This window comes from Diplotaxodon limnothrissa, linkage group LG14, assembly GCF_057381915.1.
Source record: "Diplotaxodon limnothrissa isolate DT_005_m linkage group LG14, D_limnothrissa_male_GT1.1, whole genome shotgun sequence".
Classification (NCBI taxonomy): Eukaryota; Metazoa; Chordata; class Actinopteri; order Cichliformes; family Cichlidae; genus Diplotaxodon; species Diplotaxodon limnothrissa.
The window spans coordinates 13,261,801-13,289,227 of NC_140609.1; the positions used below are offsets into that span (position 1 = coordinate 13,261,801).

At 42.0% G+C, this 27,427-nt stretch overlaps 1 protein-coding gene across 1 annotated transcript; it reads left to right on the forward strand.

The window, feature by feature from the left end:
- inppl1a (inositol polyphosphate phosphatase-like 1a) lies at window positions 1-27,427 on the forward strand. Its single transcript, XM_085370472.1, has 27 exons — window positions 1-415; window positions 7,322-7,385; window positions 7,857-8,004; window positions 8,099-8,180; window positions 10,948-11,094; window positions 11,771-11,861; window positions 12,593-12,682; window positions 13,800-13,901; window positions 15,246-15,396; window positions 15,575-15,681; window positions 16,349-16,451; window positions 16,549-16,745; window positions 17,312-17,429; window positions 17,837-17,933; window positions 18,596-18,734; window positions 18,826-18,925; window positions 20,239-20,327; window positions 20,421-20,502; window positions 20,609-20,698; window positions 20,952-21,065; window positions 21,457-21,633; window positions 21,723-21,878; window positions 22,072-22,156; window positions 23,649-23,735; window positions 23,858-24,563; window positions 24,872-25,005; window positions 25,113-27,427. The coding sequence occupies exons 1-27, from the start codon at window positions 231-233 to the stop codon at window positions 25,210-25,212; spliced, it is 3,741 nt and encodes a 1,246-aa protein (XP_085226598.1). The 5' UTR covers window positions 1-230; the 3' UTR covers window positions 25,213-27,427.

Here is a 27,427-nt window from a genome sequence, read left to right on the forward strand (position 1 = left end):
CTGAGGAAGCAGGCGCAAACGGCATAACTTAACAAATTAACAACTTGTGTGCTCGCCGTCGCTTCTGTGGCGCCTCCTGCCTTCTGTCGGAATAACGGCTGCTTTTCTGCTCTTCTGGCTCTCTTCGCTTCTCTCGCTGGATCATTTTCCTATACTGGAGGAGGGCTGGGAGTTTTTTCGGAGGAGACGGGAAGCAGCTTGAGTTTAACCCGGTTGGAAGGGCTGTGGCCATGGCCGGGGGTGGTGGTGGCGGCGGCAGTGGGGCTTCTCCGTTGGGCCACGCACCGCCGATGTGGTATCACCGGGACCTGAGTCGAGCGGCGGCCGAGGAGCTGCTTGCCCGAGCCGGTAGAGACGGGAGCTTCCTGGTGCGGGACAGTGAGAGTGTCAACGGGGCTTACGCTTTGTGTGTACTGTAAGTAACTTCGTCGGCCTCGTTGTGCTTTGTTTACCTTGGCTTTAGCTAGCACACATGACCAAAAGGGGTCATGGTGTGTTCTCTGTAATTCTGCAAACTTTCTGTTTTTTTACTCCATCATTAACTTTTCTGCAGTAGACGCGATCAAACTGTAGCTGAAGTGTGCCTAGCAAAGCGTTAAGTTGTTTGTTTACTTTCTTCTGGAAGCCAAAGACAGGGATAGAGAGACTGCCTGTCTGCCCTGCAGTGAAACCCCAGCATGGCACACAACTTTAGGGCTGTCCCTGTCTGTCTTGTGTCTGATGTGGTCGCCTGCAGCGCCCTTTTTACAGGACTCTGCTGCAATCAGCCTGCGGGCTGTGAGCAGTGGCATTAAACTGAATGGTCGTGGAGGTAAATATAAGCATGCATGGGCTGGTGAAGCTTTGCTTTAATTTGAGGTCGGAGATGTGGTGAAAGAATGGGCCTATCCGAGGAGCTGTACATAATATAGTATATCATGAAATGACACAATATCAAAGGACAGTTAAGAGCGTCTGTACTTAGAGGGAGTTAGGGCAGCCACCTTGTTAAATAAATGACGAAAGACTGCCCATTCATTACACAATGGGGACTTTTCCACCAAACACCTACATGTGTAACAGTAACACAACAGTGCATTCACCTGAGAAACTGATGCAGGAACAGTGCTGTCAGTGTCAACAGTGGTTGAGGCAATGTTAAATGAACCATGGCAAAGGGGTGTTTAACTACAAATGACTAAAAGGACTTACAGCCACACACATAGAATACACACTGTTCAGGTTCAGAGAAATATCAGGCCCCTGACATTCACTTCACCTACATCCCCTATCTGATAAGTTTACCCCATGCTGAATCCCTGGGTGTGTAGTTTTTACACATGTAGTATACAGCTCATATACATCACCTGCTGATGGACTGCAAAAGAATTGAAACAGTGAGCTTGTTCAATCCACAAAAATTTGAACACTAACTTCTTTTAAAGTAAGCAAGTCAAATAATCACAGCTTATGGTGCTTCCTCTGTGATGTCAACCAAAAATATCAAATATCTTTTTGGGCTTTTGGAAAGTGCAGCTAATATAATGCAATATTTTTTTTGTTATGTAAACTGATTGCTGCTATGGTCATGCGTTCTCACATCTCTTTTAAAAGCGTATAGTAGGTCAGATATGTCACCGCTAATTGTGCTCGTCATTCAGTGGGTCACTCTGTGACCGACAGCATTCCTCGCATCCATGCATCATTAGTTTCCGGATTTATTAGTGCCTCCACCTCTCCCTTCCTCTCCCCTTTCACCTTTCACAGTACGGACTTTGTTTCATCTCCGAAACGAAAAACAACTTCCAGGCAAATTACAGACAAACAATGCGAACGTTGTTTTTAAATCCAGAAGTTTTGGTTTCACATACACAAAAATAAGATGACAGAGTTTCACAGTTTACCGTACCGTTGAGACAAATGACAGCTACTGCAAGAATTGGCACTAACACGAACAGAAACTGCTATAATCTTCAAAGATGAACTTTTCATTGTTGACATTGTACGCCCGTCGTTTCCCACGTTGGCTGTAATTAAAGCAAGTGGTAAGTCAGAGGGTTTTTTCCAGCTTAGAGGAAGGCCTTTGACGGATGACTATCCGAGAATAAAAATTCCTTGTATTTGAATACAATGACTCACATGAGCAACAAAAAAAAAGAGAAGTAATTTGATTCTGAGTGCAAATCGGGAATGTCAGAAGCAGTTTGACAAAATGTACACATATCTTTTCAATAATTACGCTTACCTAGTGGCGTGTGTGACAGTTGTTGCGATTCATTGCTTGCCAAGAAACCCAAGCTTGAGCATTAATTATGTGCCTATATTACCCACAAACAAGAAGATGAATGTGCAATTTAAAATAAAGGTGGAGCATATTTGCTGTAAAGCATTTTCTCTGTGAATGTTATTGTGAGTGCGAATCGCACTGATTAATTGAACATTATTTGCAAAGCACCCTTGTAGGCCACTCACAGAGATGAACCAGTGCTGCTAGGAAAACCAGAAAGAAGTGGCTCACTTCTCGAGAACACGGATGACTTGGTGTTTCCCAGTAATGCCTCCAGCTAAAGAGAAAACGATTCGATGGTCAGACAAGACATTTATTTGTCGCCTTTGTCAAGTTTTGCACTCGCTGCTGTGTAAACCAGCGTTTCTAGGAAGTAAAATGTGAATCAGCAGATGTGTGGAAAGGTTTAACCATCGAACGGCACACTTTTTTTTTGTCACAGGGCCAGCGTGCCACTTTGGATGCTCAGAGGGCTGATGTGAGTGAAGCACATCCGCTCAATGTTTTCTTTATCTCACATTCACCTGATCACTATACCCCCCACTTAATCCACTGAAATGGTGCTTTTAATTCTATTATACAGAATTAAAAATAAAGTCCAATGAGTACGAATGTGACTTCTTTCAGTGGAATATACAGTGGACACCCACGAAATGCACAAACCAAGGATTTGTTTGTTTTTTTACCTGACAAGTCTTTTCAAAGTCGGACGTGTAACTTATAGACAGGGACACACACACTTCCTTTTTGAGGTCTTAGGAGACCCTGGTGCATTTAGGAAGTGTTTCCACTTGTTTCGACTGGCTGACTCTTGATACTTTCGTTAGCCAAGCATTAGCCTTTCACTTCCTCTTATAGTGACTTTGGATTTTGTGTGTCTGCATGCAAGTTTAATACTCGTGTTTAGTATTTGTGAGCTATGAATGTTTTAATTTGCGTGGATGCAGTACGAGTCCAATGTAGCATGTTAAAGCTCTCAATGATTAGCACACAGTTCTGTAACATCATTGGCTTACACATTTTAAAACTCTGTATAAGACGGGAAAGGTGCCGGCAGTGAGATGAGCTTATATGCTAATAGTTTTGAGTGTATGCTAGTCCCTGTCTCTCAGCTGTTTTCTGTTTTTGCTGTCAGGAATACGGTCGTTACTATCAGTTTAACACGTCTTAACTTGCCAGGGTTCAGGATGCCTCTGTGTAACTGTGTGTATGTGTGTGTGTGTGCATTTCAAACGTACAAGTTTGTGTGCAGACATTCCTCATGTAGAAAGTGTGTTTTGCTCTTTGTAGAGTTTTCAAATTCTCCTTTTTTTTTCTAAACTTCTTTCCAGTACACAGAGAATCCCTTCCCATTTAGTCTGATATTGTCTATCTAAGTAATTTGAAACAATATCTGCTGTCTGCTTACTGTCCTTATGTCAGTTGTCATTGAGTGAAAAATCCCTCTGAAAGAGACTCGTTTCTCCTTAACCACATCTTCTTCTTTTATAAAATGTATTTAGCTTGTCAGTTTCTTCAGAAAACAAGACTCAAGTTCACTTTCACATGTATTTTCTGTTTTGCTATGGTAATCAGTTTGTACTTGATGTTGATTGCCAAATGAACTGTCATTACTATTACTACCAACTATGGCTACGCACATTCATCTATCCATTAATTTTCTTCTGCTTAGTCAGTTAAAGTAAAGTGTGGGTGCCGAATCCCAGCTGACATGCGGCGAGAGATGGGGCATACCCCAGTCTTTAACATTGGTGTCACAGAGACATTCATACCTACAGGTAGCCTAACATGCATGTCTTTGTGGACTTGCAACTGCGTTTGCCTCAAGCCGCTTTATGCTGTAAGGTAGTGACCCTAGAATAATAGCAGGAAAACCCCAACAATCATACGGCATCCTTTGAGTGAGCACTTGGCAACAGTGGAAAGGAAAGGAGATGGTCTGCCTCAGACACTTCTCAGGAGAGAAGCCTCCTTTAGCCTAATTCTGCCAGAAGTCTCTTCCTGTTAAAAGCGAGTTTTTCTTTTCCACTATTGATTAGTGCTCACTCATAGGCGGTCCTCTGATTGTTGGGTTTCTCTCTCAATCCCGTAGGCTCTTCACCTTACACTGTAAAGTGCTTTGAAGTGGCTGTTGTGAATTGGTGCTATATAAATAAAACAGAATTGAATTGAATGTTTCCCTCTCGCTAGCTGTGAATTGACCGCAGTATTACTTCCACTTTTCTCACATGGGGGCAACTGGACATGACACAGACTTTCCAGTAGCTAGCTGGCAAGTTAAAGGCTATTCAATGTCCTAAGTGAATGAGTGGGACATTCGCATTTTCACATACGTCTCTGTTTGGTAGTTCAGGGCTGCGGTGCATGAATGGGTATTAATTATGTATTTAGCGGTCACGTGATCAGACAGAAGAGACTGAGGCTAAACCCTAAATCTAAATTCATTGCTCTTCTAAATCCAGAAGAGCGATGGTAATTTCCCAAATTGGCTGCAGCAACATGCCTGCCAAATACGTGAAGGGGGGAAAAAAGCAGTATGCATATATCTATTGTTTGTGCTCATACCAAATATTTCTATGCAGATTTTTTTTTTCTGCTAATCACATGCTCCATGAAGTGTCTTAATCAAAAACAACGTCTCCATAGTGCTATTGTTAGCAATACAGTGATAGCAGGAAATGAATCGTCAGTGTAAGTCACACTGTAGTGCAGTAATACACACAGTATTTACTGTGCTTGTTCAGGAATGGCCTCTTGCATTTTTGGTAGTACGTGACGACAAGGACGGAGAAGGCTGTAAGGAGTAATCTTAGCTTTTGATTGTTGTATTTCAAGGAAAACCTAGTTGGGTTTTGCCAAGATAGGCTTCTGTTTGAGCTTTGAAGACAGATTCACGCTGTGTATATTCTTAGAAGAGGTTTCCCTCTAAACTAACAGAACAGAGTGAGCCAGTAGGGTAGTCCTTATCCTTTCACACAGGCCATTGTTGACAACACTCATAAGCTGTATACTGTGAGCCTATCTCTGGCCCACGACAACCCTCACTCTCTTTCTCTGACCCCCTTCCCCTCTGTTAACTTTACGGCCGTTAAAACAATAGTATTTACTTCACAGACCTGCAGAGAATCTCATCAGCTGCCAACAGGAAAACAAACACACAGAGGCACACAAACACATTGTACACCGCAGTGACGCTTGCGTATGGATTTTGTGCCACTCGGTCTTCATGCTATTGTGTTTAAAATGTGACAGGATTGAATGTGGGTTTGATTTTAGAGGAACAAATATTTATCTGGTCCCGTTAGTTTGAGCTGATATGGAGCTATTATTTGCAACAATTTGCAAAACAATGCGCTGTTTATGAATTCGGTCAACGTGGGAACTTGTGCTCGGTTCAACATTTTGCTCCTTTTCAGCGCCTAAATTTAAAAATTTTTGGATATTACTAGAGTAGCTTTGCATTTTTACGCTTGTGTGTAAAATAATCTTTTTTTACTAAAGTCTATCTTAAGTGGAGTGTTTATATTATTTTTTATTTTTTGACCAGGAAGTGAAGTGAGATAAAGAATCTCTTTTACGAGAGCTTCCTGCTCCGTGATAAGCAGCGTTAACCTAGTTTTTTTTTGTTTTTGTTTTTATAAACGGGAGAATATGAGTGTCCTAGTAAACGCCTGCACAAGCATGAAATCATGCAAAATCCACACAGGACAGTCCTGCCAGGTTCAAACCAGGACTCTCTTGTTGTGAGACAAAAGTTAAATCGCTTATTTAACAACCAAGTCCAGAGGTTTAAAATAATAGTGATTTTGCAAGTGCAAATCAAAAATCATTAGTTAATTCTGCAGCATGACAATGATGAAGCTCCCAAAATGTTTTTTTTTTTAAGATGCCATTAAAAGTTCAATACAGGCCCAATCATTTTCCTACAAATGCTATTTAATAACCAAGTTAAACATCCAACAGCTCAAGCAGACTGTGACTCTCGTTGGGATCTGGTCATGATCAAAACCATTTGCATGGTGGTCTGAGAGGACTGTGAGAAGCATCACCAAACAAAAAGTTTAGTTTTTAACTTTCTTATACATTGTTGTTGAGATCATTTTATATTTTATTCCAGTCCGTGTTTTAGCTCCTGCAGCACACTGACCTGGAAAAGCCGGAAAAGCAGCTGGGTTTTGAATTCCCAACATGGATTTATCCCTCCCTCCATTTATACACACACAGGCATACTGTAAATAAGCGTGGTGTTGAAGCAGAAGTTTAAAAAAAAAGACTTTGGTGTTAGGCTGGAAACTTCGAAACTTCTGAACTGAGAACACCAATGAATCAAAAACCACAATGTTTGCTTGGCAAATCAAAAATTTTGCGGTCGGTCCACTGGACCGGCAGAAGCACAGGCATGAAAATCATTAAGCTTTAGCTTGTGGCTGTGGGCGTGTAGTCACGCCTGGGCCAGCCGCAGTGTCAGAACATTGATCTGTGATTGGTCGATGGGGGAGAAAAAGGAGCCTGAGGTTCAGTCAAATCAGTCTGATTTGCAGTGGTTTAATGCAACAGAGGCGTACTTTCATTTATCATTTAGATTCTGACGTCTACTCCATTTTAGTTTTGTTTTTAACTGTTGTCAATACTTTATGATGTACAAACACTCAGCTCTGCTTTACTGTACCGTGCTACTGTAAGTATAAAGCATGCTCACTGTGACAGACAGCAACAGGTTTAAGCTACGCCGTCTAAACCCTCCTCACTCCCATGCATACAATCACACATGCTGTCCACTAAGGTCGAGTACAGTGGTGTGTGTGTGTGTGTGTGTGTGTGTGTGTGTGTGTGTGTGTGTGTGTGTGTGTGTGTGTGTGTGTGTGTGTGTGTGTGTGAACTGAAAATAAAGATATTCAAATTTACGTAGAGTCATAAAAAATAGAAAAAAATTCTCTGTACTTCTGCGTCCACCTGTGTTTTATTTCCACTTCATTTGCTGCCACTTTCTGCCCTTGTCCTCTCTTTGATTCAGCTCCCCTGACTTCTTTTTACTCTCTCTTTCTTTGCCTGTAGGTTTCAGAAGCACGTCCACACATACAGGATATTACCAGATGACGAAGGTTTTCTGGCAGTGCAGGTACAGTAAAGACACTCTCACACTCGTGCTTTCAGCAGCAGCTGGCAGGCAGAGATGCTTTCGTTGGCTCTGAGCTCCCTCTCTTACACACACACACCAACAGCAGGGTCTTTGTGCCTTGTGCTCAACAGCTGTGAATACCAGCTACCAGCAACCTCACACACGCGAAACACAACACAGGGCTTCGAATCATGTGGCCACAGCACAGCTGTCTTGTCTCACTGCTGTATGAGTTTTGGGGTCTTCAGCTGTGACGCTGAAAAGTCTCATTTTAATTTATCCGATTGAGTTTGTGGCTTCTTCCTGGTTTGAATTATATTTAGCCTACAGGGCTGCAATTGCTTACAAAACATTCATTGTGGAACAATGGAGGCTACCAGAAGGTTGGGCAATGTGACTTCTTGTAGCCACGGTGTTTGGATGAACTTAATGCATCTGTCTCTTGTTTCCCTTCCTTCCTCGCGCTCTCAGACCTCTCAGGGCGTGCAGCCTAAGCGGTTTAAGACTCTGCCAGAGCTGGTGTCATTGTACCTGCAGCCCAGCCAGGGTCTGGTCACCACCCTGCTTTACCCCGTGGAGAGAGAGGAGACAGCTGTCAGTGACGATAGGGACTATTCCGGTAATTTCAGAGCTAACGCAAACACACATGCCCAGATGGGGTGTCCTCGTCATCGCATGTTAACCGTGACGTTCTGTGTACTTCTGACTGGTAGATGGAGAGGATGAGAAGCCGCCCCTCCCCCCTCGCTCTTCCTCCACCTCCACTCCCCCTGGACCAGACACACCCACAGACAGGTACAAAGTCCACAGAGAGAAACATCTGATTGTGTCCTGTTTATAACTGTAGGGAGCTTAATCACAAACTACCTGCAACCACCAACCGCGTCACTCGGAAGTCACGGAAGTCACACAGGGGAAGTATGTCGCTTCATTGTGAATTATGTCACAGACGTATTGAAAATCACATAATCTCACACATGCTCACAAAAATAATAAGGAAGCGTTATTATGGTGATATGAACACACACGTTACTCAGTGACTTTGTTTGTTCCAGTTTATATGGCTACACACGCACGCGCACACAGATTATCAACTATTAAAAGCACTCGTTCACACAACTTCATGCACGCTCATTAACACATACTTCCTCTCTGTCTGCATTAAGAAGGTAAACCACATCCTGCTAGAAACCACGGCGTTCACGGATGGTGTGCGGCTTTGATGAGGTGCGGGCTCTAGTTGTCGGGCGCACACAGACGCGTACATTTCAAATCCCTGTCAGTTAATAATACTACTAATAAATTTTTGACATTTCCCTTATGTGATAAATAAATACACTTTTACAGTTTTTTCAGTGGGAACCAAACCACTTCACACAACAGTTGGTGAAGTAACAGAAACTTATGCATTACCTAACCTTGGTTAAAGTGTCAGCCAGTGAAACAATATCTTCCTTTCAGTTCTTTTAGTTGTTCTCTCTCGAGCTGCCATAGAAGGAAATCAACAATGCAAAATGAGCATAAAATGCATTACAGTTTAGAGGAAGTAAAGGGAGCACACATGCATGTCCTTTAAAAATCCTCAGGGACTTTGCGTGGTACAGCAAAATATAGCTTACATGGAAGCCATGGTGTGGATCGTATGAAAGGGTTGTAAATGCTGAAAATTAGTCTGTAAAAGGTGTTTTATTTTTTATAGGTTGGCCCTTTGCCAGTTCACGTGGTCCAGGGTGTCCATGAGTGTTCAGGCGGGCATAATTTAGCTCAGAGGAAGTATGTGACTCTTTAAAAAAAAAAAAAAAAAAAAACAAAGTCGCGACTACACAGATGCCAACTCTCTCGCCGACGGGCGCACACACTCATCCTACTTCTGGCAAACTGTGACGTCCATCTTTATTTTCCTTTCCAAGGGGTGTGGAGCATCTGCAGATTTAGCAACTATTCTTTTTTTTTAAGTATCACCTGGAACTTTAAATAACTCCGTGTGACTTCTAGCAGTAAATGCATCAATGTAATACTACAGAGCAAATAAACAAAATCAAGAAATATGGCAGACAGAAAACTGAACGGTAAAAAGCTCTAAGTAGGCCCCAAAATGTTTTCATGCTTATGTCATGCCTTTACAGAATTACTATGGTGCAACTTTGCCCAAGGCAGTGGAGAACACGTGTGTATAAAATGTGTAGCCCATCGTCAAAGCTGCAGTAGGTGTTAATTTATAAAAGACAAAATGTGGAAATTTACAGGCCCGTCTTGAAGCTCTCCCTTCTACCCACAGGTATAGATAGAAATAAGTAATTCTTGGCCTTTGTTCCACTGCAGCTTGCGTCCTACATTGGTTTCCTGTTTGTATTACTGTTCTTTCACCGCTACTTTATACCTCTCACCTAATCTGTTGTTTAAAAAAAACTGAAAATGAAGCTAGAGAAGGGCGATGCGACCAAAAATATTTATCACGATATATAATTGACACGAGACAAATTACTTTACAACTCCACAACTTTATTAGTGCAAAAAACCCCATCAATGTATTTTCACTTAAACAAGCAGCTTTTATGTGCATTAAAGTTATATAAAAATGTAACAGTGCAAATGCAAATTCTTTGCTAACAATTTAAGCAAAAGGCATTTCCAGTGGAAATTGGCCGACATATCCTCAGCATAACCATGTATAATATCCACAAAACTTAAAAAAAGGTTATACACACACAATACGGTAATGTTATGTTGAAGCACAGTACGTATCACTCCACCAGGCTCCTGCCTACGATAGCCGTAATGCTCCGAAAATCCATCAAATCAATCAATCAGCTTAGCAAAGTCGTACTAAAACATTTGACAGATTTTCGAGCGCCGTGCACATAAAATCGTTTCGAGGTCAGTAAACACAACCAGAATTCATACATAAGGCACACGGGATTATAAGGGGCACTGTCGATTTTCAGAAAAATCAAAGGATTGATTTTAAGTGTGCCGTATTTTCCAAAAAACAAGGTAATAACGGCGGCCCGCTAGCACGTTCTACCAAAAATAGTGCTTTGTTGTGTATCTGACGGATGAAAGCCAAACCAGTTCCAGACCACTGAAGTTGCAGCATTTTTACAAACCAGTTCTGGTTCATCTATTTCATTTAACGATCTGCTTTCGCCCTTCTCATTCTGCGTCGTCGCCATGCTTTTTACGCCATGTGCGTATAAAAACAAAGGCACTGCGCATGTGCGTTTTACCCATATTCTATCGCGATATTTCATTTTCTTATCGTTGCCCAACGTTATACCGGTATTACCGTGAACGGTATGATATGACCCAGCCCTAAATGGAGCCCAGAGGAGACACATCAAAGAGTCTAGTTTTCTCTCAATCACTTTAAATAAACGCCACTAAAACTTTTTTATTTTGTTTTTTTTCCCTGAACACACCAAAACCATCTGTGCCTTCCTGGACTTTAAATCACTAATGCATCGTTATTATTTGAAGCCTCCTTGTATTCTCATACACATACCAGCATTTGGAAATGATGTTCATGTGGTGGTTATAAATGGTTTCTTTGAATATGTTTTAGTACTCCAGCAGCTAATGGCCTGAGCACCATCTCCCACGAGTATCTGAAGGGCAGCTACGCTTTGGACCTTGAAGCAGTCAAACAGGGGGCCTCATCCCTGCCTCATCTCAACAAGACACTAGTGGCCTCCTGCAAACGCCTTAATGGGTAAGCAGCAGCACATCTGCACATGTGCAATATTTTAGAAAGCTGTCAAAACGAATTTAAAACTGCAAATCATACTGGTATTTAATAGGCAAGTAACACACTGAATTCCCTTTTTATACCCAAATTTGAGCACAGAGACCTGAAAAAGTCAGAAATTAATCAAATATAAGATTGTAAAAAAACACTGTTATCTGTAATTTGGCATTAAAAATAATAATGCACTTAATAGCTGTTCCTCTTTTTGTTTTGTTTTGCATTTTGTTATTTAAAAATATCATTATAATTAAAGAGCTTGTACAGACTGGTGGGTTGTGCATTAAAAGACACACAAAAATGATTTTGGTGATTATGAGTATAATTAATTTAGGGCATCTGTGGCATAAACCTTACATTAGTGGTGGTCTAATAAACTTGTGAAGCATTGTATATTATGTAGTGTTATATTCTGTCGGTTTTCTGATTGACTGACTGCCAAAGATTCACACCTCTCGGCCCACAGAGCTATCTGCTTCCTTAAATCAGCTCTAGGGTTTTTTTGGGGTTTTTTTGCACGTTTAAACACTGTGATGATCCGCAGGAAATCAGCTTGATTTCAGAAATGTTACTGTATGAAGACATAAGTGCAGAAAGAAGCTGTGAGGTAAATATGTGAATCTCTCTCTGCTCCCTCAAATAGAGAGGTGGATAAAGTTCTGTCAGGCCTGGAGATCCTGTCTAAAGTGTTTGATCAGCAAAGCGCTTTCATGGTCTCCAAAATGATCCAACAGGTACAGGTACTCTTCGCTTTTTTTAAAAGTGTGTGGTTGTGTGTGTCTTTGTTTGCGCAATCACAGAATCTTACCCTCCTTTTTATTATCCTATATCCCATAACAAACTGTTACACGCGGTGATTTTATTATTTTTTCCCTTACTTTATCACACACATGTAAAAGCCTTGGTAACTTCTTAACACTTAACAGTGTTGTTATTAAAGCCCTTCTTCCAGATCATAGCTAAAATTATTATATTTGCCAACCCGTAAAGTTGAGGATTGCTCGCTTGTGGTGGGCTTTACGCTTCGTTTCAGAGAAGATAGAGTGTGAGTCATGATGTCCTTTAAATATCCCCGTAGCGCTCCTGCTAGAAACTTGGTATTAAGGAAAGCTTCTGTATACAGAACAGGCAAATAAAATATATAATCTGATTTTGCATGCATGTGTTATTCTTTGTAATTAAAAACATTTTCGTGTGGTTGGACAGAGAGTAGAGCCGATTAGTGGCCAAGCAAAATTCTTGATTTGAAGTTCAGGAGTCACTTTAGTCATCAAGCAAGGACTGACAATGAGTTTGACTAAAATTTGAATAAAAACCGATTTTAGGCTGGTTTAGACTGAATAGCCTTAAGACTGCTCTGTATATAAGTAAGTGTGTTTGCTGTGCAGTTTTAAGGCTGCTCTTTTTACATGCACTCTTTTTGCGGATTACATGGACTCTAATGGGTTTTTTTTGTCTCCATCAGTCAGTGAATCAGGGTGGAGACCAGGAACTGGAGAACCTTGTGACCAAGTTGGCGATTCTCAAAGACCTGCTGTCCTCCATAGAAAAGAAGGTACGCACAGACGGCACATTTAACAGCTGTGATGGACAACATGGCGGCTATTGTTTTCACTTTGTGAGTCATCAGGAAAAAATGTGGTACAGTAGCAGGATCTGCCACGGCTCTGAGTCCTCTGACAGGTGTTTCTGCAATCTGTAAACAAAAGCTTGTCAGCACAGTAGAGTTCAGTGGTGCCAGATGAAGTCATGAAACTTTATTGCTTTGTAGTTGAGATTAGAGTAAAAAATCTAAATGAAAAAGTGAGCATCGAGTGTGAAGATTGGTGTGCTCTCACCTTACTTTCTATTTTCTCTATGTACTTAGTCTAGTAGTTTGGAGATGGTTTGTTTAGATAACCCTCTCCATATGATGGATCATCTGTCTAGAAGCCCTGCAGGGTGTGCTTGTAGCGCAACACGTGACGTTCTCTCCTTTTGAGGCTTTTACATACAGCACATATAAACCACGCAGAAGGAAAGAGACAGGGTTGGGATATCGCTCGACTTCCCTTTAGAAGCCCTACAAGTCAGCAAAGACCTGATGTGTTAATGAGAGTCTGAGACTTTACAAGTAGAAAAGTGGACCCAATACGCTCATGTTCAGGTTACTGTTTTTATTCTTGGAGTCGGCTAGAGTAACTGTCCATGATTCACAGTTCAGAATAACCCTTATTTATATTACAAACACAAGGTTTGAGACTCGTTTTAAGGATGATGCCTTCGTTTCACATTATAAAGAGCCAGAAGAGAATAATAATAATAATAATAATAATAATAATAATAATAAATTAAATCTCCTGTTTACAAGGTTTACTGTGTTCTACTTTGTTCTACTTTGTCACTTGAGAGGGGGGGGGCTTTCACTGGCTCGGGAGGAAATGGCCTCAATGTAGTAAGGCTACATGTCCAGACGATGATACTGGTTCCACCTTCCCTGCTCCTGTTAGATCACATCCAGGAAATAGGAAACCTTTTCCTTGCTGACACAAACCCTGAGACTCAAAATGTTACAGTTTTATTTTCTTTTTTTTTTCTGTACCTTATTCTTATCCTCCAACTCTCTTTTTATTCTGTTCTTTAAATTAATTGTTTCTCCACCTGCGTGTTTGCCTCTTTCTGATACCCCTCAGGCCCTGAAAGCTCTACAGGACATGAGTTTGACCTCTCCATGCTCCCCCCCTCCTCTGCACTCCATGCGTCACAGCAAATCCATTCCTGTGCAGGCCTTCGAGGTATGCACCGACATCCACCAAACATGCACGCCTACATACTGTACTTCATTACCGGCTGTCTCACTGCAATGTGATGTAGGTCAATATCATGGCAAATGAAATTAAGTATTGCCCTTAAAGTCAAATTGCTCCCTTCTGCCAATTTGGGTAAGCATCTTTTTAAGCAATCTTTTTTTTCTTTCTTTTTTTGTATGTAGAAAACCCTGAGATTTATTTTCTGTATTTAATTTCTGAAATGTTATTGTCAGGCAGTGGTATTTAATATGACAGATGGCATAAACTGAAGTAAAATAGGCTAAAAAGTCATGCATTTCTCAGCACAGGAATTTTAGCAGCAGATGTGATGTGAGGCCAAAAGAATGTTTTTGAAATGCATTTCCAGCTTACGTCATCACTGTCGCAGCATTTTATCACATTTCCTTGTAAAAGCATGAATTTAAGTGAGGCAGTTTTGATGTGCTGTGTATAAGACTGTAATAGTTTTATTATGAAAAGTACCAGCTGCATGGAGTGCAAATATTAATGCTGAAGGAAGACTGAGAAAAGGAAAAAAAGGAACACGTTAAGATGATATAAATGGCTTTCACTTTGAGAAAAGTGGTGAACTAAGTGTGAAAAGGGTAGAAGGAAAAAATGTCAGGGAGGACGTGGGGGAAGGAGGTGACACACAGAGTTGAGAGATGAGTCGAGAGATGCTTGATTGAAATATTGGCTGTTGGCTAAGCCTGCGTTCTCTGTGGCGACATCCTTTCAGTAGTTTCCTGTTGCACACAAGTGCTACGCTAAGGAGATGCGGCGTCTGATCTGCCTTGTGACACCCAAACACAGAAGCACTCAGTGACTCAGAGTAAGAGTGAGTGTACGCCATCTGTTTAAACTTTTTTCCAGTCTTGCGGTTCTTAGTAAGACCTATACATCAAAAAAAATGCGTGTGCGAAGAAGCTGGTGTGTTGCTAAAGGAGGTTGGCAGTTTGGTGGCCGTCTTTCTCAGTTCCTCCAGTCTGTCTGCTGAAGTGTCCTTGGGCATTACACTGATCCTCAAATTGCCCCAGATAACTGACGTGTGAAAGAAAGTTTCTCTATGAATAGAATCAGATCATCTCTCTTTGTGGATATGAATCTAAAACCAGAATTTGGATATTTACTATGATCATCAACATTTTATTCATGCGTTTTCTCATCTTCGAGGCTGCGTATGACTAAAGTAGATCTAATACTGCTCTGTGCTTCGTTTTAGAGACCCCTGGTGGAGGGTAGATTATCTCAGTAGACACATAGGGTTTACAGAAGCATGCTCAGTATGCGTTTAAGTGAGTTTAAACTTTCTCCTGTGGCTCATTGCAGGTGAAGCTCGACGTTTACCTGGCGGAGCTGACGAAGATCGGAAAGAGTCAGAAGTACACACTGTCTGTGGACGTAGAGGGAGGAAGGCTGGTAGTAATGAAGAAGGTGAAGGACAATCAAGAGGACTGGATCACCTACACACATGACAAAAGTAAGGATTGGGGCACCATTCACACAGAAAAAAGTATGTCCATTATAGGATTTTAATCTCGCCATCCAACTTGAACCTTCTTTAACCCTCCAAATCTGTTACATGACCTTTTTTTCCCTGAATTTATCTGCAACTTCCCATCTCTAACTCGCTGTCCGTTCGCCTCTGTGTCTTTCAGTACGTCAGCTGATCAAGTCTCAGCGGGTGCAGAATAAACTGGGCATTGTGTTTGAGAAGGAGAAGGATAAGAGCCAGAGGAAAGACTTCATCTTTGCTAGTGCCAAGGTCTGCACACAAGAAACAAATGGACACATAAAACTGCTATTTTACAGCTATTCATAGATAACTTACAGTTAACATGCCGCCTTCAAACTGAAGATTTTGCAGTAACATTGCCAGAGTTATTGCACAGGCTTATATGCATTTCTCTGCTATGAATTCAGTCTGCACTGAGACTCTTTGTACAAAATTAAAAACCTGCTGTTAATCAGTGAGGTAATGTTGTCATGTGCACCTGTTTAGCTGTTCGTTAATACAAATATATAATCAGCCAATCATGTGGCAGAAACTCAGAGTATTTATACATGTAGATATGACAATCACAACCTACTGAAGTTCAAAGTGAGCATCAGAGCAAGGTAGAAAGGTGATTTAAGTGAGTTTGAACATGGCATGATTATTGTTGCCAGATCTGGGTGTTTCAGAAACTGATGATCTGCTGGGATTTTCCCCCACGAACCCATCTCTAGGGTTTACAAATAATGGTTTGAAAAAGAGAAGAATAAAGAATTAAGTCAGTTGTGTAAGCAAGAGGGGGTCCAAGCTGGTATTATTAGCAGAGTGTAATCAGTGACGTGGTTGGTAAGTGTATAGAATATAAAGATGTTCAGAGGAACTTCAGAATGACGGCTATCAGTGGCATCATCCGCTCACTGATGTGTGTTTGTGCCAGAAACGGGAGGCGTTCTGCCAGCTGCTGCAGCTGATGAAGAACAAGCATTCCAACCAGGACGAGCCAGACATGATCTCCATCTTCATAGGCACCTGGAATATGGGTTAGTCACACTGAATGACTCGCCTTAATGGCTACAAATACATCTGAAAGTGTTCAAAGAGAAAGGAAACAGTTTGACCTTTTTCCTGTCGCTTTAGGCTCTGTACCTGCACCCAAAAACGTGGCCTCGTGGGTTTTGTGTCGTGGTCTCGGGAAGACACTGGACGAGATGACCGTCACCATCCCTCATGACCTGTATGTGTTTGGCAGCCAGGAAAATTCAGTGTGCGATCGGGAGTGGGTGGAGTCACTGCGCGCCCTGCTGAAAGAACAGACAGAACTGGATTATAAGCCGGTAAGGAAAGAAAGCCAACTGTTTATGGCTTGATGAATGTGTATGAAGAACATAAGGAGGTGTTGCGGATAACCCTCAGGCGAGTGCTGTTGTTGTACTTGAATGAAAAAAAGTTGATTTTTTTTTTATTATGCAAATGTCATCATGTTTAGAAAAAGACAAATTTCCCACATTAGTTCTTGTCTGATCGTTTTTTCAGAACTGCATTTTTATGTTTGACTAATATGAGAAAAGAAACATTTTAAAACTTTTGTTTTATTGTAATGCATAGTTATAAAAAAATTCCTGTAAAAAATACAATAATTTCAAAACCTTAAAAAACAGAGTTATTTTTGAGGTTACACAACTTTCCTTTATCCTCTCCACACTTTAGTTCCTGTAACAAATATAGAGCTAAGTATAGGACTGTCTCTATACAAGCAGAAGTTTTTGCGGTTTGCATAAAAATGACCCTGTTTGAAGGGGAAAAAAACTGAAGACAAGGGGGGGAAAAGGCTATTTCTGCATGGTGCGAAAACAGAAATGATGACTGTAGGTTCCTCATTGTGTCTCGTTCTCGTCTGCAGATCGCCGTGCAGACTCTGTGGAACATAAAACTTGCTGTGTTGGTGAAACCTGAACACGAGAACCGGATAAGCCACGTTGGGATGTCCAGTGTCAAGACTGGCATCGCCAATACCCTGGGTAACGGCTCTACTCTGTATTCCGTCTTTGCTATTCCTTCCTATGTCTTGCTTCCTGCTTCAAATGTAGGAGGAAATAGCTCTGATTTCCTGTCTTAACAATGGCCTCCTTGAGCAGTGTTCATGACTGAATCACTTGTTAGTTGATTAAAAAATGTGGGACTTGTATTAGTAAGAAAATGTGAATCAAAATCTAAACTTTCACAAAAATCTTGAACTCATAAGAGAAAAAAACACAGATTTCCTTCAGCTCAGCAAACTGGAGCCGTTCATTGTTTCTCATATTTTAATATAAAACTGATCACAGCCAGATCCCCGGTGATCCTTTAAAAGTTTCTGTTAAGTAATGCTTGTAATTGCACCTAATTTGCTGTATTTTGATTTAATGTTTGATTTTATGGTTTCTAGGTAACAAAGGAGCAGTGGGCGTGTCTTTCATGTTCAATGGGACGTCGTTTGGCTTTGTCAACTGTCACTTGACATCAGGGAATGAAAAGATTGCCAGGTGCCCAACACGCTCTTATTTTTATTTTTATTTTTTTGTTTGTTTTAAGCCTCTCAATATCAACAACAGAGAATTCCTAAAGCAAAAGAAACCACACCCCCTTTTAATTCTAAGGTTTTATATCAGGAAATAATTCAAAAAAATCATCCGGTCCTTAGCACGTCTTAGAACCAGGTAAATACAACCTTAGATGACATGTTACACTCTGATTATTTATTTTAGAACACAGGACAAAATCCCAAACACAGCAGCAAATCTTCAACAGAACAGCTGAAAAAGAGAAGAATGAAGGTGCTGCGATGTCCCAGTCAAAGTCTAGACCTCAACCTAACTTAAATACTGTGGCAGGACCTTAAAGAGATGAGCGTATACGTGTACAATCATACAAACAGAATTACTGCAAGTTCATTGCTGCTAAAATTGGCTCCACAAGCTTCAGAATCAGAGATGCTTTGTTTTTCACGCATAGTTTCTGCATTTTGTCTTTCTTGTCAAATCAATAATGACACTGGGTAATAGTCATAATCTAATAATTCATCATAGTAATTGAAAGAGGCTGTGCTTTCTGTTTGCCATAAGTGTAAACTTGGTTTGGTTTTTCATTATAATTTGGTGAAAGCTTGTTTAAATGTCTTCTTACGTGTGACCTTTGACCTCTGCAGGAGGAACCAGAACTACCTTGATATCCTGCGGCTGCTTTCACTGGGAGACAAACAGCTGAGCTCCTTTGACATTTCGCTGCGCTTCACGCACCTCTTTTGGCTGGGAGACCTTAACTACAGGCTGGATATGGACATACAGGTGAAGCAGAAATAAATACAGGCAGCCTCCAAAACGTGGATGAAACTTTTCTGTCTGACCCTGTTTTTTGCGTGTGTGTTTGTGTGTGCAGGAGATTTTAAACTACATTAACAGGAAGGAGTTTGACCCCCTGCTGAAAGTGGACCAGCTCAACCTGGAGAGAGAGAAGAATAAAGTGTTTTTACGCTTTGGTTAGTGCTGGTTATGAATATCCTCACGAGTCAGAGCAGGATGTGTTTCAGTGTACAGAAATATAACAGTAATACCAGTGAAAAGTCAACACTAACAAAAGACTGCTGTCCTTAAAGCAGAGTTTCAGTGGTCTTATAAACACAACCGAAGGGATGACTCACACTTACCAAAAGCACCTGCTCAGCACTCTTGTTGTTCCCTGAATAGTTCACCATCAGCTCTGGTTTTTCTTTCCAGACTTCAGTGGTTCTTAAACTGTGGGCTGTGCCCTCGTGGTGGGGCACAGAGCCACTGCAGGAGGGGTGTAACCAGGGGGGAGGATGTGTGTTACGTTCCCCTGAGGGGTCTAGGCGGGGAGGGGGAAGTAACAAAAGTGACCGGGTCAGAAAAAGGAGTCAGGGAGGCAAAACAGTTAAATAAAACAGTTTTATTGAAGTAATTCAACTAAAAGAGATGGACAAGCCGTTATCACCATAAAAGAAACAAACAAAAACTCAGGCGTCGGTCAGTAAGGCAAAAAGTCAAAAGGAAAGCGCAGCTCACTAGCTGGAAACCACAATACACAGCTCACTAGCTGGAAACACCACAAGACACTCAGCTCACTAGCTGGGCCCACACAAAATGGCACTCTGGCCCAGAGCTCACCTTTCCCTGGGCTTAAATCTCCTTGATTACTGACGAGAGTCAGCTGCACAAAAGGGAAAGGTGGCACCTCAGGCAGAAGAGGTAGTGTGACACGCCCACACAGGCACCTTCAGGAGGAGGCCCTGCTAGGGCCGTAACAATGTGGAGTTAAACAAAGTTGGATAATTATGATTTTTACTGAGAAAGTGAACCGACGTTGGCTGTTTGCTGACATTTACTACACTGGAATTGAACTTGGACCCTTTTTTAATGTTAATGATTAATCCAAACAATAGAGTGGGTGTGTGGACTTGTTTTATCTTCTGAAGTGAGTAATTCAAGTCATTCACTGCTGAAGCCTTTTTCACTTTTAAACATTATTTAATCTTAACTCAATGCAATGAAGTCTGCACTAACACTGTGATCAGTGTGTGATATCACTGGGATTATTTGTTTTAGTAGGTAACTAAAAATCAGCCGTTGCCCTGCAATGTTGTCCAGTGATCCATGATGCCATGTAATAAATCCTTAAATACCAACCGATTACTGAGAACTTGGTCATGATTGCTAACCCGGGGTCATAAATACTGTGAATCGCACCTGCTGTTATATCAAAATTATAAATATTGTTATGAAATGCTAAACTTCGAACCTTTACTGAAGTGGATGTGTGTCTCTTTGCGTGCAGCGGAGGAAGAAATCTCGTTTCCGCCCACCTACCGTTACGAACGAGGCTCAAGAGATACGTATGTCTGGCAGAAGCAGAAGGCCACAGGGGTACGTTCCCTTTCTTACGTCAGAGCCACCTCTGATAAATTCTTTCTGTTCTTGTGCCTCGTCCTGATAATTCTGCTTTTCCGTCTGTCCCAGATGAGGACTAATGTTCCATCGTGGTGCGACAGGATTCTGTGGAAGTCTTACCCAGAAACACACATAGTCTGCAACTCCTATGGTGAGGATCATCAGAAGAAGAAAACCTTCATAATTTCACCTCATAATGCTAAGTGGACAGAAATTAAAGTTGTTGTTTATTTTTGTTTGTTTGTTTTTTTTGCCAGGCTGTACAGATGATGTTGTGACCAGTGATCATTCCCCTGTATTTGCTACATTTGAGGTGGGCGTGACCTCCCAGTTTGTCTCCAAAAAAGGTACAAATTTAATTTTGTTTCCTTTCTGTCACTTCCTCTACTTCCTGGTCTCACTTTATCTGGCTTTTCTTCCTCCCACAATCTTTTTGGAGTTCATTATTGTTATTATTCATGTTATTTAAGCACTCCGTGTTCAACAAGTGACATTTAAAAGTGAGTGATTAAATACATGCCTGTCTGCACAACCCACACAGATCTTTCCTCCTCTTTCCATCTTCCTCCTCCTCCCTCCTGTCCACATACTTCTGCACAGGTTTGCCAAAGTCTTCAGAGCAGGCCTACATCGAGTTCGAGAGCATTGAGGCCATAGTAAAGACGGCGAGCAGGACCAAGTTCTTCATTGAGTTTTACTCCACTTGTCTGGAAGGTGAGGTGAATGTGATTGCACCTTTGCAGTGACTCTTTCATGCTCATAGACATAAATATAATGAGCAGTCTGACAGAAGGAGTTGCAGTAAAGCAACATGACCCAGAATGGATGCAATAAAAATGTTTTTGCTTCTTCTTATTTGTATCTTTCTCCCTCCCTCCTGGTCTCAGGCAGTCAGTATTACCTTTAAACTAGAATCCATAAAATCCATTTTTCACCTGTGTTGTGCCCCTGCCACCTGTCCACCATGTACTTTTAAATTAAAATGCAATGGGTACCTGAATCCTCACCCCGCTCTTTTCCCCACCGTCTTCCCTTTATCCTCTTCCCCTTCCTCTCGTCCCTGCATCTCTCTCTCTTTGTCTTTCTCTCTGTCTCTAATCCTTAGAGTTTAAGAAGAGTTACGAGAACGACAGTCAGAGCAGCGATAACGTGAACTTCCTGCGCGTGGGCTGGTCCAACAAGCAGTTAACAACACTCAAACCTCTTCTGTCAGAGATCGAGTACCTGCAGGATCAGCATCTCTTGCTAACAGTGAAATCACTGGATGGATACGAGTCCTACGGTATAAAGATTGTCTGTGCTTGTGGTTCTTTGAAGTTTAAAGGGAATCTAGTTTGCTGGAATCTAACAAATCTCCCCCACTCTTTTTAGGCGAGTGCGTGTTGGCTCTGAAGTCGATGATTGGCAGCACAGCACAACAGTTCCACACCTACCTGTCTCACCGTGGGGAGGAAACAGGAAATATCCGAGGGTCAATGAGGGTCAGAGTCCCTTCTGAAAGAATGGGAACCAGGGAGCGATTGTACGGTAATGCATTTTACACCTTAACACCAATTACCTACAAAGAGAGGAGATACTAAATGTCTTTCAAGCTTGCCGCATCCATCACTTGAACAGTTCCTGCCTGCATGTTTTCAAATTTGCAGACAGGAAGTGATGGATCTAGGGTTACAAGCATGTCACGTTTAGTTCTAAAACTGATTTTGTTGCTGTGTTTCAGAGTGGATCAGCGTGGATAAGGATGAGACGAGTGGACCTAAAGGGAAATCTGCTGTGGTATGCAGATCGGGGCATGAGTATGTGAAGTCAGTACACTCTCCTTTTTTTTGCACTTGATTTTTATTTAGAGTTCCCACACGTCAGTGGGGATTTTTCTGTATAGCGTATGTTGATGATGTGCTGGCATGTACCTAAATATCGATGCTTAAATACCTTAAGGGATTGAGTCGTAGCAGTCAGGTCTTTTTGTGAGTTTGTTGATGAATGCGTTTGAACAGCTGAGCCGGGTAACTTCAGGGTTAACCTTGAGTGGGTTTCTTCTTGAGTGGGTGACTTGCACTGATTATAGATCAACAGGTATAAAATCACCACTTGCTGACAGATCTAGTTGCATCACTAATCCTGAAAGAGCTCTCAGATAATAGGATGGTATCAAGATTTGTAATAGTGTCTGAAGTCTGCAGCTGAAAGATTAACAACTAAAACTGTCTCATGCAAATTTGCACCTTATTTTAAAAAAACACTCGATTATAACCCATCAGATTCTCCTTAATGATTGAGGCTTTTCTTCCTTCCTTCAAATAGGCTAAACCTCTTTTAAAGCATTACTGGCCATAAGATTTATAGCATGCACACATATCTGGTGCTTTTCCTGATTTATCATATTATAGTTTACTCCTTGCAAAATCAGCCACTCATCTGCTGGTACAATAATCAGTGGGACTGGTCAGATGTTGCCAACATGAACCTTTTCATGTGAATGTGCTGGTACCTAGATCGGGAAACCCTGTGTTTACTTAGACAGTTCGTGTGACCGCTTACCCTAACACTGGCGATCAGGGTGGTGGGGATGTTTTTAGAATCCACAGCAACTCAGACCAGTGACAGAGTTACAGAGCACGTCCCCAAGTGTTGAGGCACAGAGTGCATAAAACACACACTTTGCTGACTCAGAACTCTACACTTCCTCTGGCATTACCATCATGATACAAAATGTGCACCAGGAGCTTCGGTGCATGGGATTCCACACCCGAGCAAATACTGTACGTGCAGTGTGTAGGTGGCCTAGTATTTATTTCTATTTAGATGTATTTATGTGTTATATTGAATATCTGCATTAAAAAAAACACTGATAAAGATGATGCTTGATTATCCTGCACAGTGTGACTTGAGTATGACACAAAACACATTTTAAACCACGTGTTCATGTTTTTGTTTTGTTTACTATAAAATTTGGTCTTTTATGTTTTCTATGAATCTTTATGCAGTCTTCAGAAGTACCGCTACGGCACCTTTAGACAACATTCATTAGTTATTGAACATTAGTTATTAGAAGAGTTTGCCCTCAACAACAAAAGATGGTGTCAACAGACCTCGCACATTTTGATAGTCCGCTGTGTCACACGCTATAACATTGAGTCAGAATGGCAACTAGACACACCTGTAGGGTGCAGTCTCTCCATTTGTACGTTTATCTATTCGAACATCCTGCAAACATCGTGTTAGGAATGTCCTGAAACTGTCGTGACTTCTCTCTTGTCCCGCCTGCTGACTTGTTACGATGTGTTTTGAAAACAGGCCATCTGTGATTCGTAAGCCCCTCGGAGAGCTGGGAAAGGTCAGTGAAGAGGGAGAAAGGAACAGCAAAGAGGAGACCGCTGCAAGGTACTCATGACAGACACTTTCACTTAACACTTAACTATCACGTTAGGTTAGATCGTCTGATGCATTGTTGATGTGTGCAGATGAAAAGAGTTTTTACAACAGTTTCTGTGTTTATAATGAAGACCTAAACAGGACGGATCAGACAGCGATCCATCCATCAGCAAGAACAGCTACAATAATCCTGCCTACTACATCCTGGAGGGCGTTCCCAACCAGTCAGCTGCAGCCGTTTCACCTGAGCTTCTGCCCTCTCCTACCTCAGCCAACCCCCAGGCAGCTAAACCCCCTCCTCCCTCTGCCGGGGCGCGTTCCAAACCCCCCGGCGCAGCCTCGGGGCCCCCTCACCCACGCAGACAGGTTCGTGCCATTAGCGAGGAGAGCTCCTCAGAAGACGATGGAGGTGCTTGTGTTGTTGGGGCACAGGGAGGAGGTGTTGGAAGCACACTGAATCGACCTCCTCCTGACTTCCCCCCACCTCCTCTACCAAAGGGAGCCCTGGAGATGGTTCCCGAGGCCCCCTTCACCAAACCTCGCTCCCTTTACCCCGACCTGGCTGAGGTCAGGATCCCCGCAGCTGGCTCCGCTGCCCACGGAGATGCTTTCAGGCGAGGAGGAGTTGGAGCAGGGGCGCTAGACGACCAGTCGTGCTCTGTGCTCCAGATGGCAAAGACACTGAGTGACAGTGAGTTTCCTGGACAGCCTCCTCGTGCCCCCTCAGCACCGCCTCCTCTCAGGGGGCAGCCGATGGGTTTAGGTCTGGATGCCTGCCGCACCTTCCCACCTAGAAATCCCATCACAGAAAGTATAGCAGAGGATATGCCTGAGGAGGTAAGCAGTTCATGGGAAGTAATTCTGTTCAGTGTAAAACCGTTTCAGAGGCTGGAAGAAGCAATGCTGTGAGTTTTGCGTAGTTTTCTTTCAGGTGACTCCAGTTTTTGTGCAGTTTCTCACAAAAACACGAATATCTTCAACTTTGATGTTAAATATCAAAGCCTTTTACTGTAAGATGTGTCACCTTATTAGAGTGCAGAAAAGTAGAGGCAGTCTTAAGCTCTTAGTAATGTTGTTAGCATAAATGATGTGGCGGATGTGGCTCCTGCATTTAGTGGCTCCTGCATTGCATTTCTCCTCCGCAGGCACTTTGGGGCAGCAGTAGCTCATCTCTGTCTGTGGGGGAATCGTCAGTGGGCGAGTGGCTGCAGAGGCTGGGCCTGGAGCGGTATGAGCAGGGTCTTCTACACAACGGCTGGGACGATTTGGAGTTCCTCAGGTACATGAAGATCTAGGCTTTTATTTCCTCTGATAATGCAACAATAAATAAAAATGAAAGCAGTTCTTCATCATTAGATTCCCTTTTTTCCCCCCTCCTTTTTCCAGTGACATCACTGAGGAGGACCTGGAGGAGGCGGGAGTGCACGACCCCACCCACAAGCGAATCCTGCTTGAGAGCCTCAGGCAGCAGCAGCAGCAGAAATAGACTGCATCAAACTGGTCCATGACTGGTCCAAACCGGCCTGGTACCACACCGGGCCCAATCTCAGCTCAACTGAACCGAGCTGGAACGTGCCAATCGATGCCAGACTGTGCCTTCTGAGAGAAATTGCACTCCATTTGTACTTTCAAAAACACTTTCTGAACCAACGTCCTTTGATTTTCACATGTACTTTATGTGTGTTGTCCTCATACACGTGGCCTTATTTAATGATAATCATTTCAGTCCTTCAAGCATCACTACATAACTTTGGCTTTTAAATCCAGAGAGGAGATCAGGTCAGACCCAACCTGCAGCTTCAAGTTGGCATTTAAAGCTTGTTTCCATTCGGCCTGAGAATCCTCTAACAGAGGATGACTTTGAGAAAGAGAAAAGAGGGCTTTGAAAACACACCACCTGTGTTGCACACCCTCGCTTTGGACTCTTAACTCATTCACTGCCATTGACGTCTATAGACGTCAATTACGTTTTCAATGGGAGGGGCTAGAATACAACCTCGGGCAGCTTGTCAGTGAACATCAGACTGCTTGAAATGTATTTTTCACAAAAAGCTCGTTTTCTCCCTTTTTTTGGTCAAAACAGGCATTTTTGGTGGAACCCACCACTCTTCTACAGCTGATTACTAAAAAACGGAAAATGGTAGAAACAAGCTTTTTTTTTGGATGGAAGAAGAGAGTCTGTTCTTCATTTTGGTAGGTTCAGCGTTTATGTGATCATAACACACAGTTTTCTGTGGCTCTTCAAAAATGAGTAAAAATGCTCAAAAACCCTGGCAGTGAATGAGTTAACAACACTGGGTTCTTCCGAGTCTCAGATTTTTCTTCCTCCCACTCATAGTCACAACAAGACATCAGTGGGAATAATTAGAACAGTCGGAAGTAACATCCGCCCCAGAGCTCGGGCAGAGGAACCTTTTAACCTGTGTGATGGAGGAGAGCAGGAAGCGGTGATCGAAAGGAAACTAGAAAGTCAGGCTTAAGTGAGATAAACTCAAATTTTTTTTCAGTTTGTGTATTCAGTTAATGATGTGCATTTATGGTTTTATCAATGTTTTTAATGATAAAGGGAATATCGAGCAAACCAAATTAACCCCGTTAGAGCTAAAGGTGTATTCCACCTGGGTGCAGCATGTTAGGTGACTGTGTTAGCCATCAACTTGTCAAGTCGCCTTTTTTTAAGTGGCCTGTTGCAGCTGGTTGTTATTGAAACAGTCAGTATAGGTCAATAAAATGAGGAGGCTAAATGGTGTAATTAATGCTGTACCAAGGTGAAATATGTCAAAGATTTTAGCAAAGTACATTTCTCATTCTCACATGTTGCCTGTGAAGATGCTGAATTTGAATTCACAGAAGAAAATGTATGTTATTGTTTGTTGCCTTGAAAACATGTCAGCATATTTTCTGCGTTTCATTTTCAAATATATAAATGGAGCAGCGTTCAGGCAAATTGGTTAAGGTAGCCAAATACATGAACTAATTCAACACCAAAACATTTGTTTTCTCTCTGACATTTTACTGTCATTTAGTTTGGGGTTTTTTTTTCTTAAATTACTCAACGCATTGCCTAGCTTTAGGATCATGGCACCTTTTACTCTTATGGGAGACGCTGTCAACTGACTGAAAACAGAAAACTCAGGTTTCTGCAGGTCAGGTGCGACGTCAGGGCTACTGTTTCTGGATGTGAGCAGCAGATGGCGCTGTTGCGCCACAAACCTGACCCTGGAAACCTGCGGAACACAGGACGAAGTATGCCAGTAGCGGTTACACTCCTTAGTCAAATTTGGTTTTAGATTTAGTTTTCAAGCAGTTAAAAGTCGGATAGTTTTATTTGTTCATAATTTCAATTTAAAAAAGAAAAGACCTTAAAGAGATGTGACTTCACCTCCACATGCCTAACACCTGCCTTCTTCTAAGGGGGATCACCAACACTAAGATGTGAATGTCATGTGTGTTTACTGCTGTCAACATAGTAAAGCATTCATCTCTAACTCTGTGAATGAGACCTTCATTCACGCCTCAAAGAGAGCCCCCTCCCACCCAAATACACTGTTGAATTATAACCTTTGACTCTACTCGCCTCTTATGTTTGTTTTTTTACAATGTGTCTAATCCTTTAACGGCCCAACCGTCACAGCACAGAGACTCTGGATCTGTCGTTCAGTTGTGTTAAATTTAAGTCTTTTTGAGCCTTTTCAGTGTTC